The sequence below is a fragment of the Melanerpes formicivorus genome, unplaced genomic scaffold (assembly GCF_026170545.1).
Source record: "Melanerpes formicivorus ecotype bairdi unplaced genomic scaffold, bMelFor1.0.p_v2 SCAF_8, whole genome shotgun sequence".
Taxonomy (NCBI): domain Eukaryota; kingdom Metazoa; phylum Chordata; class Aves; order Piciformes; family Picidae; genus Melanerpes; species Melanerpes formicivorus.
The window spans coordinates 20,423,566-20,436,377 of record NW_027142360.1 but is presented as its reverse complement, the minus strand read 5'-3'; the positions used below and the strand labels follow the sequence as shown (position 1 = coordinate 20,436,377).

At 45.1% G+C, this 12,812-nt stretch overlaps 1 protein-coding gene across 3 annotated transcripts in view; it reads right to left on the bottom strand.

The window, feature by feature from the left end:
* Nucleotides 1–12,518, bottom strand: part of CACNA1I (calcium voltage-gated channel subunit alpha1 I) — a 96,779-nt gene extending 84,261 nt beyond the window's left edge. For all 3 annotated transcript variants that reach the window (XM_068142489.1, XM_068142493.1, XM_068142490.1), the window contains exons 1-2: nucleotides 12,412–12,518; nucleotides 9,824–9,957 (exon numbers count right to left, since the gene is read on the bottom strand). In XM_068142489.1, the coding sequence (XP_067998590.1) occupies nucleotides 9,824–9,957; nucleotides 12,412–12,504 (227 nt within the window). In that variant the 5' untranslated portion in view covers nucleotides 12,505–12,518. The remainder of the gene's footprint in view (nucleotides 1–9,823; nucleotides 9,958–12,411) is intronic.
* Between the last annotated feature and the right edge of the window lie 294 nt (nucleotides 12,519–12,812).

The following is a 12,812-nucleotide window of genomic DNA, read 5'->3' as shown; positions in this document are numbered from 1 at the left end:
CAAATGCAGACTTGGAGCTGTAAGCATAAACCAGTGGCTTCCCGGTAAGGAGAGAGTCATTGTTCAGAGGAACTGCATTGATGCTGCATGGGTTAGAAAAGAGCATATATAGGTTTGGGGCACCCAATACAAGAAGCATGTTGATAAACTAGAGTCCAGTGGAGGGTCACCAAGATACTCCTTGCCAACTAGAGAACTTGGCCAGCAAGGACAGGCTAACAGATGGGGGCTTGTTTAACCTGCAGAGGAGGTGATTTTGGAGGGACGTAATAGCATCTCCTTGGTATCTATGAGCATTTGGGAAGCAGCATCACTGAAAGTTTAATGGAGGAAAAGATACAATGTCTAAGGAATTATGTGAAACAGAAATCGAGGGCAGTAGATCACAGAGAAAAGGTACAAATAATGATAACAATTATCTCATTTAATGGAGAGCAATACTTTCCAGGCTCCCACTGTGGAAGCTGCATAAAGCACTCCTGAAAAAGAAACCAGCCAAAAGGCACAGGGAGTGAGAAGAAACGTTCTGCTTGATCTAAGGGGCTATCAGGCATGCCTGAGAATGGATCCCCAGCTATACAGAGACACCAGCCCTCTCCAAAGGCTGCATAATTGCTCAGAAATGAAAAGGATGCTTTGTTAAATAAATTAAGATATTGGGGCAGTTCTGCTGCCATACTATAAGTGAAGCAAGATTTATTTATTTTTAATAAAAAGGACAAAATTAGGAAGATTTCCAAACTGCCAGGAAAATATTTACCCATGATGATGCCTTTCAAAATTAATTGCTTATCTTATCACAATATGCTGCAGTCTGTGGGCCACATCTGAAGAAGATCATAGTATCATTCAGGGTTGGAAGGGACCACAAGGATCATCTAGTTCCAACCCCCCTGCCATGGGCAGGGACACCCCACACTAGACCAGGCTGGCCAGAGCCTCATCCAGCCTGGGCTTAAACACCTCCAGGGACGGGGCCTCAACCACCTCCCTGGACAACCCATTCCAGGGTTTCACCACTCTCAAGATGGGCAAGAAATATTCAGCTGAGCTCTTTGTTGTTCCATCATGGCCAACAGGCCATGGAGGAATCTGGTAATGAACTGCTGGTTTGTCCAGCCACATAGGGCAGGAGAATTACGGAGCCCTGGCTACCTCTGGAGAAGCACAACTGCATTTCATTCACAGAAGAATTAAGTTTTAGGGAGCTGACAGATAGATCAGTCAGGAGGCTGTTAAATGAAAGACCAAAAGGACAAAGTGATGAAATTAGGGGGGGAAAGTTAATTCTTACAGAACCCCCAATGCCAAGAACTAAACTAATCAAGGCACACAAAGATATAAATAGGAGAAAAACAGTATCGTTTATAGATCAGTGCCAGGGGGGTGGCTAATATGGAGAATAGGAATTGTTCATTTTTATGAGCATAAACAGCCTAAATGGCAGTAAGGAGGCCTGGTGGGAAGATCTACATGAAAGGAATATTAAAATCAAGCATTTCAACCTAGCTAGGGAGGCTCAAGTGGACAGAAAGGGAGAGGGGGAGGGGAGTAGCAGACTGTCAAAAATAGCGTTTTCTAGCACAGAATCAGTGACAATTTGGAAATTAATACTTGCAAATTAATTTTCTGCCTTATAAATTAGAGGATTCCTCCTAACTAGAGAATTGAGATGACACAAGAGCCTCATGAAATTCAATAAACAGATGCAAGGTCCTGTACCTTTTCTGGACTAACCTACTGCTTAAGGATCGATGGGTAGTGGCTCTGCCAAAAAGGGGCTGTGGATCCTGAGGAACAGCAGGCAAAACATAGTTTAGACTAGGATAGGATAGGAATAGACTAGGAATAGAATTAACCAGGTTAGAAGAGACCTTTGAGATCATTGAGTCCAACCTATCATCCAACACCATCTAATCAACTAAACCATGGCACCAAGCACCCCATCCAATCTCTTCCTAAACACCTCCAGCAATGGTGACTCCACCACCTCCCTGGGCAGCACATTTCAATGGCCAATCACTCTTTCTGTGAAGAGCTTCTTCCTAACACCCAGCCTAAACCTCCCTCGGTGCAGCTTCATGCAAGGAAGGCTTAATGGCATACGAAGCTACACCAACAGGGGTGCAGAAAGTAGTGAGGAAAGGGATTTTCCCTCTACTTTGCACTTGGCAAACTACATCTAAAATAGCATATTTGGTTTTGGGACACCAAATACAAGAAGCATGTTGATAAACTGGAGTCCAGTGGAGGGTCACTAAGATACTCCTTGCCGGCTAGAGCACTTGGCCAGCAAGGACAGGCTAACAGATGGGGGCTTGTTTAACCTGCAGAAGAGGTGATTTTGAAGGGACATAACAGCATCTCCTTGGTATCTATGAGAAGGTCACTAAGGAGATGAAGCCAGGCTTTTCACAGTGGTGCACAGCAGGAGAACAAGACAAGACGGTCATAAATCCAAGCAGGGAAGGGAGGTTCAGACTAGTTACAGAGATATATCAGCGGTGGGGCTGGTGTGTGGAGATGTGGTGCACTCTGTCTATGGTGGATTTGAAGACTTGCCTGGACAGCTCTGAGAAACCTAATTTGAGTGTTGTTGACTCTCCTTTGAACAAGAAAATTGGTCTGGAGACCTCATAATTCCAATCTGAATTATCTATGATCCTAGGAATATGATTAGGTACATCCACCTGCAAGAGCTGAATTTGGGCAAAGTGCTGGGGACACGTAAACCTCCTTGCAGTTTCCCAGCATTTGTGCTGATGTACCTTACAACTCAAAGAAAAATTGCAGGTAAGGATGGAAGATACAGAGATTGCCTATTTATTGGTGTTACCTTTTCTCTTTTGATCACAGAAGTTAAATATAGCTCTACTCCATTTAATGTGTTGTGTGCAAATCAAGTCAGGTTATCAATAATTGGTGGATTAGATAATCATGCAATTGGAAACACAGGAAACAGCCAAGCATCAAACCAATCAGGGCAAAGACTTTGATTGATGAACAGTGGATGACAAGGAAGTGGTGTTTAGGAATCTTTCTCAGGTAACCAAGAAGCTTGCACAGAGACAGGAAAGATGAGCGGGCTAGAAAGGCAGTGCAACATAGGTGAGAGCAAAACCAGTGCTGTAACAGCGAGGGAGGAGAAGTTAATACCAATGAATATAAACTAGGAGATGGAAATTGTAGAAAACTTGGAAGAGAATTGAGCAAGCTCACAAAGTGGTGTAAGTTAATCACTGGAACAAGAAAACAGGATTGTCACCAACAGGGTGGAAAAGGCAGAAAACTTCAATTAAGAAAAAGGAGAAAAGTTCTGTGGGGAAGGTCAGCTGATGTGTGTGTGGCATAGATGATAATGAGGTAGTTTCAGCTCCAGCTGTGATTAAGTATTTTGAGCTGTGCCTGTAAAACCAGGGATATTCTACGATAAGCAGGCATGGAGGATTTATATCCACAAGGTTTAAAAGAGATGGCCAGAAAAGATCTAGACCAATGCTGCTGATTTTTGATTAGTCTCAGAAAACTGGGGAAGCATCCAAGGGTCAGAGATACTCTGGTGTCGTGCCAGTACTTTAGAGAAACAGTGATCTCAACAGCTTGACTGGTCTGATGCTGATCACAGCACAGCAATGAAATCGCCAGCATGCAGCTTTGATGCGTTAACAGACTAAAGGTGGATAATAAAATTAACCACAATCAGCACAGGTTTAAGGAAAACTAGACATCATCAAACTAAAGTGCTACCATTCCTTATGAGATTACAAGTCTGGTTCACACAAGTAATTATGGTGATGTGGCTGGGACGATAGGAAATTATCATGACACACGTTGGCTGGAGAAACACTGGCTAAGCAATCAACTGCACATGCCACAGTAAATGGGGACTCATTCATGAGCAGATGTACTTCTGTAATGCGCAGTTCTTGCTGCTCTCTTCTTTATTTATTTATCACAACCTGGCAGAAAATAAAATATAGAAATAAAAGAAAAACCACTGATGGATTTTGCAGTTGAAGCATATTTTTTTTTTCTTCAGGAGAACAGAAAAGAAATAAAGAGGACAAGTCAGCAGTATAGAGCAGTATGAGCCGCCTTGGAAATGCAAATAGTATGTATTCCAGTGTGAACAAATGGAGCAGCGTGAATCTGGGAAGAAAGTTTGCTGTCCTTACTAAGAGGAAGGGATTTTCTCTCTTCTGAAGAGGAGACTGAGAAAGAAAACCAAAACAAGACAACCCCACACAAAAACAACTACACCATCATCAGTAAATTTGCTGACGACACCAAGCTGGGGGCAAGAGTTGATCTGCTGGAGGGTAGAGAGGCTCTGCAGAGGGACCTCGACAGGCTGGACAGATGGGCAGAGTCCAACGGCATGAGATTGAACACATCCAAGTGCCGGGTTCTGCACATTGGCCACAACAACCCCATGCAGTGCTACAGGCTGGGGTCAGAGTGGCTGGAGAGCAGCCAGGCAGAGAGGGACCTGGGGGTACTGGTCGATGGTAGGCTGAACATGAGCCTGCAGTGTGCCCAGGCAGCCAAGAGGGCCAATGGCATCCTGGCCTGCATCAAGAACAGTGTGGCCAGCAGGAACAGGGAGGTCATTCTGCCCCTGTACACTGCACTGGTTAGGCCACACCTCGAGTACTGTGTCCAGTTCTGGGCCCCTCAGTTTAGGAAGGAGGTTGACTTGCTGGAACGAGTCCAGAGAAGAGCAACAAAGTTGGTGAGGGGTTTGGAACACAAGCCCTATGAGGAGAGACTGAGGGAGCTGGAGTTGCTCAGCCTGGAGAAGAGGAGACTCAGGGGTGACCTTATTGCTCTCTACAACTACCTGAAGGGAGGTTGTAGACAGGCGGATGATGGTCTCTTCTCCCAGGCAGCCAGTACCAGAACAAGAGGACACAGTCTCAGGCTGTGCCAGGAATGGGCTGCTTGGGGAGGTGGTGGAGTCACCGTCATTGAAGGTGTTCAGGAGGAGACTTGATGGGGTACTTGGTGCCATGGGTTAGCTGTTTGGGTGGGTTGGATTGGTTGATGGGTTGGACACGATGATCTTGAAGGTCTCTTCCAACCTGGTTTGGTTTATTCTAATAAAGGTTATTCTAAAACCACAAGAGACCAACCAACCAAAACAAAACAAGCAGCTGGTGAGGAGATGCTGTGATGGATTAGATGCTTGTAGATTGCAGCTACTGCAGTGCGTGGCTGCAGGACCTAGGAAATTTTGGGCTGGAACAGGGAGAGAGTATTACCACTGAAGGCACTGAAACAGCTTACACAGAGTTCTATGTCTTGTTCTGATGTCCACCACTTTTAAAAGCTGTTAAAAAACCACTGCAAGTTTATCTCAAAATGCCAAACTACACAAGTCAGGCCCATTCCTCCCAAAGTCACCGAGGTCAGCATGCAATTTGACCACATCTTATGAGGTCTGTGTGGCAAGCTCCAGTGTGATAATGGAGAGAGGCAAAGATGGGGCATTCTCTGAAACACAGACCAGCCTCTCCTCAGCCATTGGACTCATAAGTAGCAGCTAGTTAAAGAAATATTTTGGATGTGTTTTGGGCACACACTTGTGATCACAAGCAACCCCCACAGTCATGTAGTGAAGCCCCCTTCCCCTTAACCTACCTGCCTATTTACACAAGTACATCACATACCAGAATATGTCATGGAGATGCTGCAGGGCAGAGACAAACCTAATTCCCACCTCAGATTGTTAATTGCAATACTTAGCTCCAGAGAGGCACAAAAACTCCCTCAGTGGAATTAACATCCTCAGGGTCAGGCAGGTTGCATGAATTCACTCCCAGCTCAGGGACCCTCAAGACAGAATCATGGAAAGGGACATTTGGCCATTGGAATGCATTGCCCAGGGAGGTGGTAGAGTCGCCATCACTGGAGGTGTTTAAAAAGAGACTGAATGAGGCACTTAGTGCCTCATTAGTTGATTAGAGGTGTTGGGTGATAGGTTGGACTTGATGATCTCAAAGGCCTTTTCCAGCCTGGTTAATTCTGAATTCTGTATTTCCCTTCCCAGAGAGACAGTATCATCTCCAACCTCACACAAACACAACTGCCTCACAGGGTAGTGTGACCAGGAGAAATTGCTGCTCCTTTTTCTGCTGGAGAGCCTCCTGGCTTAAAGAGTTGTAGTGCTAGCCCAGAAACAGGTGACTCTTCCCCTAAATTCATGCACATATAGGCATTGGCTGACATTTCCATTATGATTAGTGTTCACATTATCTCAACTTTCAAAGTCTGGAAGGCTCTCAACTTTAGGCAGCTGTCCTCTGAATCTGCCTTAGATCAAGCTCTCCAAATGCACCCTTCCCTGGGAAAAAAAAAATGACGACAGACAAGCCCTAATCACAAATGAAGAGGGACTCCCACCAGGACAGATGGTGATGAGCACAGCCTGCTTGAAACATCTGGAAGCATGCAATTTCCAGTTGCCAGCACACGGTTGGGAACTAGAGCACTGGCAAGCTGAATCTGCAGCCCTGGTTGCCTCTACACACAAAAGTATTACCATTCTTCAACCCAAATCATCTCACTCAGTTTTAGGAACTCAAGGGAAGCAGTGAAAGAGAGACTTGATTTAGGATTGTTTGGGGGGGTTCTGATCCTTTCAGGGGGGAGGGAGGGAAACAACAACCAAAACAACATGTTGAAGATGGTTGGGTGAGGGAGTGTGCAAGAGGGGAGACAGTTCTGGTGATGTCAGCTCCTATCACCATGGAAACTGAACATTTTTAGTGACAATGGAGTCTTCCTCCTTGAGCTGCTGGGTTGCGTGGGGAGCAGGGACAAGCAGGGCAGGGGCACACGAGGGAATTCAGCTAACTAAAACTATAGCTTCTGGCTTTCCAAGTGAGGAGAAAACTACAAATGAATGCTTGAATGGCATGCTTTATGTAACCAAAACACTGTCTGGGGCACTAGCAGCAAACACTTGTCATGCTCTTTGATGAAACATGCTGTAGATGGAGGCATCTCAGCTACCCAGGAATGCCTGACAGAACAGTCCCTTTGCCTGCACTTCACTATTCCATGCTACAGCTTAGTCTTCAACCTCTGCTGCCTCACTGGTGCTTATTTGCAAAAGGAGAAGGGAAGAGAAGGGCCTGGGAAGTACAAGCCTTACTTTTGAAACTGGGAGAAGCTGCACATCTAGGCAGTGCAGCCTTCCCAACATCAAGCATTATCCTGAGAGCTTAATTTATTAACTCCATTGCAGGCAGTAAGAGTCCAGAACCACGAGAAGAAGGACCTTAGAGAAAACTGCTTAGCCTCTGATCAGGATCTAACACACTGCCATGGAGAAAGCATGCAAGACTGCATGCAGGATGCCTTCTCTTTCTCAGAAGGCTAAGACAGCATCTGGACCCACAGCAAGTTGAACCCATGATCCAGGTGTAGGATAAACCAGGATAAACTTGGGGCTTAAATTGGAGGTTGAATAAAAGCCTAGTGTCTGTATGTAAGGGTAAGCTTGAGCCCTGGATTTGATCTAAAGAGTGCAGACAATTTTAATGAATTTCAAAGAATAATGAATTAATAACCACAAGCTTTTATAACTCCAAATACATTATACAGTCATTAGCTCTATGTAACTAAATGGAAAAATCTTTCTTTAGCAGAAGTCTTTTGAGATCAGATATTCTAATGAGATTACTATCATTTCAGCCTGACACCTCATGAGGACAAGTGTATAGAAATCAGGAAACAAATTTCTGTCTCTTTTTGGACCTGAAATGAAAAAAAATCTTCCACACTGATTACTTTATATCTAAGGAGTTGATTCTATGTGTCCTTGGCACAGAAAGGAGTTCAGATATGAGCTTTTTTCTCCTAGTGCACAAAAGACTGACTCTCTCTCTCCACATTTCAGCCAGCAATGGTGACAGAGGAAAATGTGTAAATGGGGTTTACTCCCTTACTGTTTAAACAACACAGGTCTCACTGGTTTCCTGCATGGAGTAAGCACTTGAGCTCACCCTCTTTCATTTAGCATTGCCCCACTGATTTCATCATCTCTCCAGACAACACCACTTACACACCATGTTTGCAGGAATCCCAGGTAGAGCAAGACCCCCACTTCCCAGGCTCTTTACTCCATACCAGCAAACAAGTGCACAGCCTTCCACCCAGCATACCATAGCACATCATCCACACAGAGGCTCGGAGATCACGCACACAACTGCTTGTCTCACACACACCTGTTTGTCCCTTTCCTCCTCAAAGGCTGCTGAGCTAGGGTCTTGCTTTGTCAGCATCTAGACACCAGTAATTTTGCCACCAGGAGCTCAGGCTGGAACACACAATGATCTAGCTTCTCTAACCACCATGTGTCAGGTGCTTTAACTTATCCTTTCTTGATGAACTCACAGTCCCCATGCTGGGCCATTTTAAATGAGATGCTAATCACAGCAGGCTCAGCCACAAGAAAGGTCTTCCCATCTCACACATGTCACATTAATTCAGAAAAAGCTACAGCTTTCATCTGCTCTCCTCCTTTTGTGCACAAGCTGGCCAAGAATCAGCCTTCAAACTTTTACAACTGAGCTGAATTTGAAAACCTCTGCTCCCCTAGAAGCAAACAATTATAAACCCCTCCAGAGGGAATGACTTTCAAGGATTGCTGTGGAAGAACTGTGTCAAAAAGCAGATACAAAGACAGAGCTGCTCCACACTGCAGGGGAAAACTGCCAAGTGAGCTTGAACTCACTGCAGGCTCAGTCAGTAATACAACTGCTTCCACATGAGAGCTACTGGGGATAAACCCTTACTGGGAGGAAGAAAGAAGTGGGGGTTTGTCTCTAAAAACACCTTCACTTGTTTGCTGCAAGAACACCACCACCACTTTTGCTTTAGGTTTTTTCATGATGGTTTGTTTTGGGGTTGTTTGTCTTGGGTTTTGTGGTGGTGCTGGGGTTTTTTGTTTGTTTGAACAGTCTGGGTTTGGAGGGGGTTTTGTTGGTGGTTTGGGTTGGTGGTTTTGTTGGGTGGTTTGGGTTGGTGGTTTTGTTGGGTGGTTTGGGTTGGTGGTTTTGTTGGGTGGTTTGGGTTGGTGGTTTTGTTGGGTGGTTTGGGTTTTTTGGTTGGGTGGGGGAGTGTTGTTTGGGGTTTTTTTTTTACTATACCAGAATGCAATCTAATTGAAAATGGGAAAATTAAAACCAAACAGACAAACAACCCTCACCCCTCCATGTCCACTGGCCATTAGTATCAAAGGAGGACATTTTGCTGTGATTCAATAGGCAAGTCCTGGTAGGCTTTCCACTTCATACATGCAGAGAGCAGATCAAAGCTTCACCATAGCAACTTTGTTGTAAAAAACACTCACATGTCAGCTTGTCCTGATAGTACCATGGGTAAAGGCAGTGAAATACAAGCATATAAAAAAAAAAGCCCAGAGTAAAAAAAAAAAAGATGACATTTCTACCTTTGAAACACTGCTTCTGGAAACAGAGAAACTATCTTGGTTCTGGTAAAGATGTAATTTCTTTCACTCAGACATTTAATAACTAACTAACTAACTAACTAAATAGGTTTCTGGGCTACCTCTTCAGCTGCAACAAATGACACCCTCCACTGAAGTTGTGTGAGAGAGATGGCTGCAGAGCAGCTGGGGAGCTAAGCTACCTCATGTACTGTTTCTTCCATAGACTACTAAACTTAGCACATATGATTCCAGCTTGGCAGATACACTGTACCAGAGTGGAAGCTTTCACCTCAGCTGCATCATTTTTTGTTCCATGCAAAACTCCACCAAACAGAGAGCAAATAAACTCAGAAATTGTTAACCTACCCAGCCATAACAATGAAAAAATCCAGGCGGTTCCAGGTATCCCCAAGGTAACACTTCTTGCCAAAGATCCCCAGGGCTACCATCTTTAAGACCATTTCCATGGCAAAGAAGATGAAGATGAAATCATCAAATACCTGCCAAAGAGAAATCCAAGAGCACATTTGGTAAGCATTCTCGGCCTTGGACTTTGAGATACAGGACACGAGGTAAACAACAGGTTGCAGTCCTTCTGAAATGGAGGATAGAGGCAGGTCTGGAAAACCTTCTTCCATGCAGCCCTGGCACCACAGTTTCCTGCTGCTCAAGCAAGGGGCTTTTATAGTTGGTTGGGATGGGGGTTTTTTTGAAGGGTTGGGGTTTTTTTTCTGGGTTTTGTTTGTTTGTTTTGGATTTTTTGGTGTTTTTTTCCCCATGGGTGAAGTAATTGATGTACACTCAGAGGCTCCTTACATGGACTTCATGGAATAACAGAATTGTTTTGGTTGGAAAAGACCTTCAAGGTAAGTCCAACCATTATCTAACTCTACAAAATGTGATGCTAAATCATGTCCCTTAGCACCACAGCTATGCCATCTTTTAAACACCTCCAGGGATGGTGATTCAACCATCCCCCTTGGGGAGCCTGTTCTAGTGTTTGATAACCCTTTCAGTGAAGAAGTTTCATCTAATATCCAATATAAACCTCTCTTGGTGCAACTTGAGGCCATTTACTCTTGTCCTATTAGCTACTAGAGAGAAGAGACTGATGCCTCCCTCACCACAACCTCCTTTCAGGCAGTTATAGAGAGCAATAAGGTCTCCTTTTAGCCTTCTTTTCCGAATAATGCCAGTTCCCTCAGCTGCTCCACAGAATACCTGTTCTGTTCTCCAGACTCTTCAGCAGCTTCCTTCCCCTTCTTTGAATCTATACCAGCACCTCAATGTTCTTCTTGTAGTGAGGGGCCCAAACCCAAACACAACAATCAAGGTGTGACTGTACCAGTGCTGAGTAAAAGGGCACAATCACATCCCCACTCCTGCTGGCCACACTATTCCTGACACACACCAGGATGCTGTTGGCCTTCTTGGCCACCTGGACACACTGCTGGCTCATGTTCAGCCATCTTTCAACCAGTATCCTCAGGTCCTTTTCTGCAGAGCAGCTTTCCAGCCACTCTTCCCCAGTCCTGTAGCACTACATGAGGTTGTGTCCCATACACAAGACCCAGCACTTGGCCCTGTTGAATCTCATACAACTGGCCTCAGCCCATCAATCCAGCCTGTCCAGGTCACTCTGTAAAGCCTCCCTACCTTCAATCATATCAACACTCCAACCCAATTTAGTGTCATCTGCAAACCTACTGAGGGTGTAACTCAATTCCCTTGTCCAGATGACTGAGAGATATTGAAGAGAACTGGCCCCAATACTGAGCCCTGGGGAACACCACTAGTGACTAGCTGCCAGCTGGGTTGAACTCCATTCAGTACCACTCTTTGGGCACAGCCATCCAGACAGTTCTTTACTTATCCTAGCCATAAGCAGCCAGTTTCTCCAGGAGGATGCTGGAGACAGTGTCCAATGCCTTACTCAAGTCCAGGTAAACGTCCACAGCTTTTCCTTAACCACCAGGCAGGTCACCTTGTCATAGTGGGAGATCAGGTGTGTCAACCCAGACCTGCCCTTCATGAACCCACGCTGACTGGGAGTGATCACCTGGTTTCCCTGTATGTGCTGTGTCGTGGCACTCAAGGTGGTCTTCTGCATGACCTTTCCTGGAACTGAGGTCAGAGTGACAGGTCTGTAATTCCCTGGATCCTTCTTCTGGCCCTTCTTGTAGATGCACAGCACATTTGTCAATCTCAAAGATGCTGGCTCAGCACCAACAGATTCAAACCTAGCCAGGGAAAAATTGTACTTCCAAGGTTTCACACAGGAAGGATTCCTCATCACACTGCTGCAAACGGCTCAGCTGAGGACACAGTGCATCTTCAGGCACAGCTGGGACAGCACATACCCATCACGGATGGAGGCTTCAAATAGCTGAACATTACAGCCTGCAGCCTCAGCAACACTGGATGACAACCTTTACTGTCACCTTCTCCTTGGGGAAGCAGTAAGCATAGCTAATGCCTTCACAGGCTGGATATATCCATAGCCCTTCTTGGCATACCTTCTGAGGCTTCTCCCTTTGGACATCCTGAATGCCTCATTACCTGTGGACTCAGCAGTACCCTTGCTCTTCAACAAAGCAGCAGATGCATTAGGGGCTGCTGTTCTCTTCTGTCTGGATGCTGTAACCTTAGTTATTTCTCTCTGGCTTACCTCTGAGCTATGTGTGTTGTAGCTGTCTGTGTCAGAAAGCCCCTGCTTATGCACAGGATCAGGAGGGCTAGTAACTTTTCTTTATAGCACAGTCACAAGCAGACAACATTCATTATATCTCACCTCATTCTCCATCTCTTGCCATTTTACAACAGGACAGCTTACTACCGGGAACGTTCTTGCCCACCTGCCTGGGAAGGTGTTGCTCACATGCTGAAGAAAAGCATGCATGAAAATTTGTGACTTGGAGTGAGGCACCATCACAAGAAGGAGGAAGTTTGCTTACCTGCAAGATTTTACACCTGTCAGAAAGGCAGTCCATGTCCTCACAGGGCTGGTACATCCCCAGGGTAACGCAGTTTAACAAAATCACCATCATGCTGACACACTCAAACCAGGTGGAAAAGAGTCAAGGAAAAACTTCTTTGAAAGCATTATGGCTGAGAGAAACTTATTCTAGGCTTGGAATGACAAAATAGGAAGATTAAGGGAAATAACAAAACAACAGCTGTTGGTAGGCTGATTTATTACAGTCTTGCATTTTCTCCCCCCTCAGTTCCTCACTACTCCACCCCTTGATTAAGCCAAAACTCTCTTGAAAACACCACAGCAGAGGTAGCACAAAGGGCTAAACTATTTATACAAGTCAAATCATTGCCATAGATAAACACATGCTCACTGCTCTCC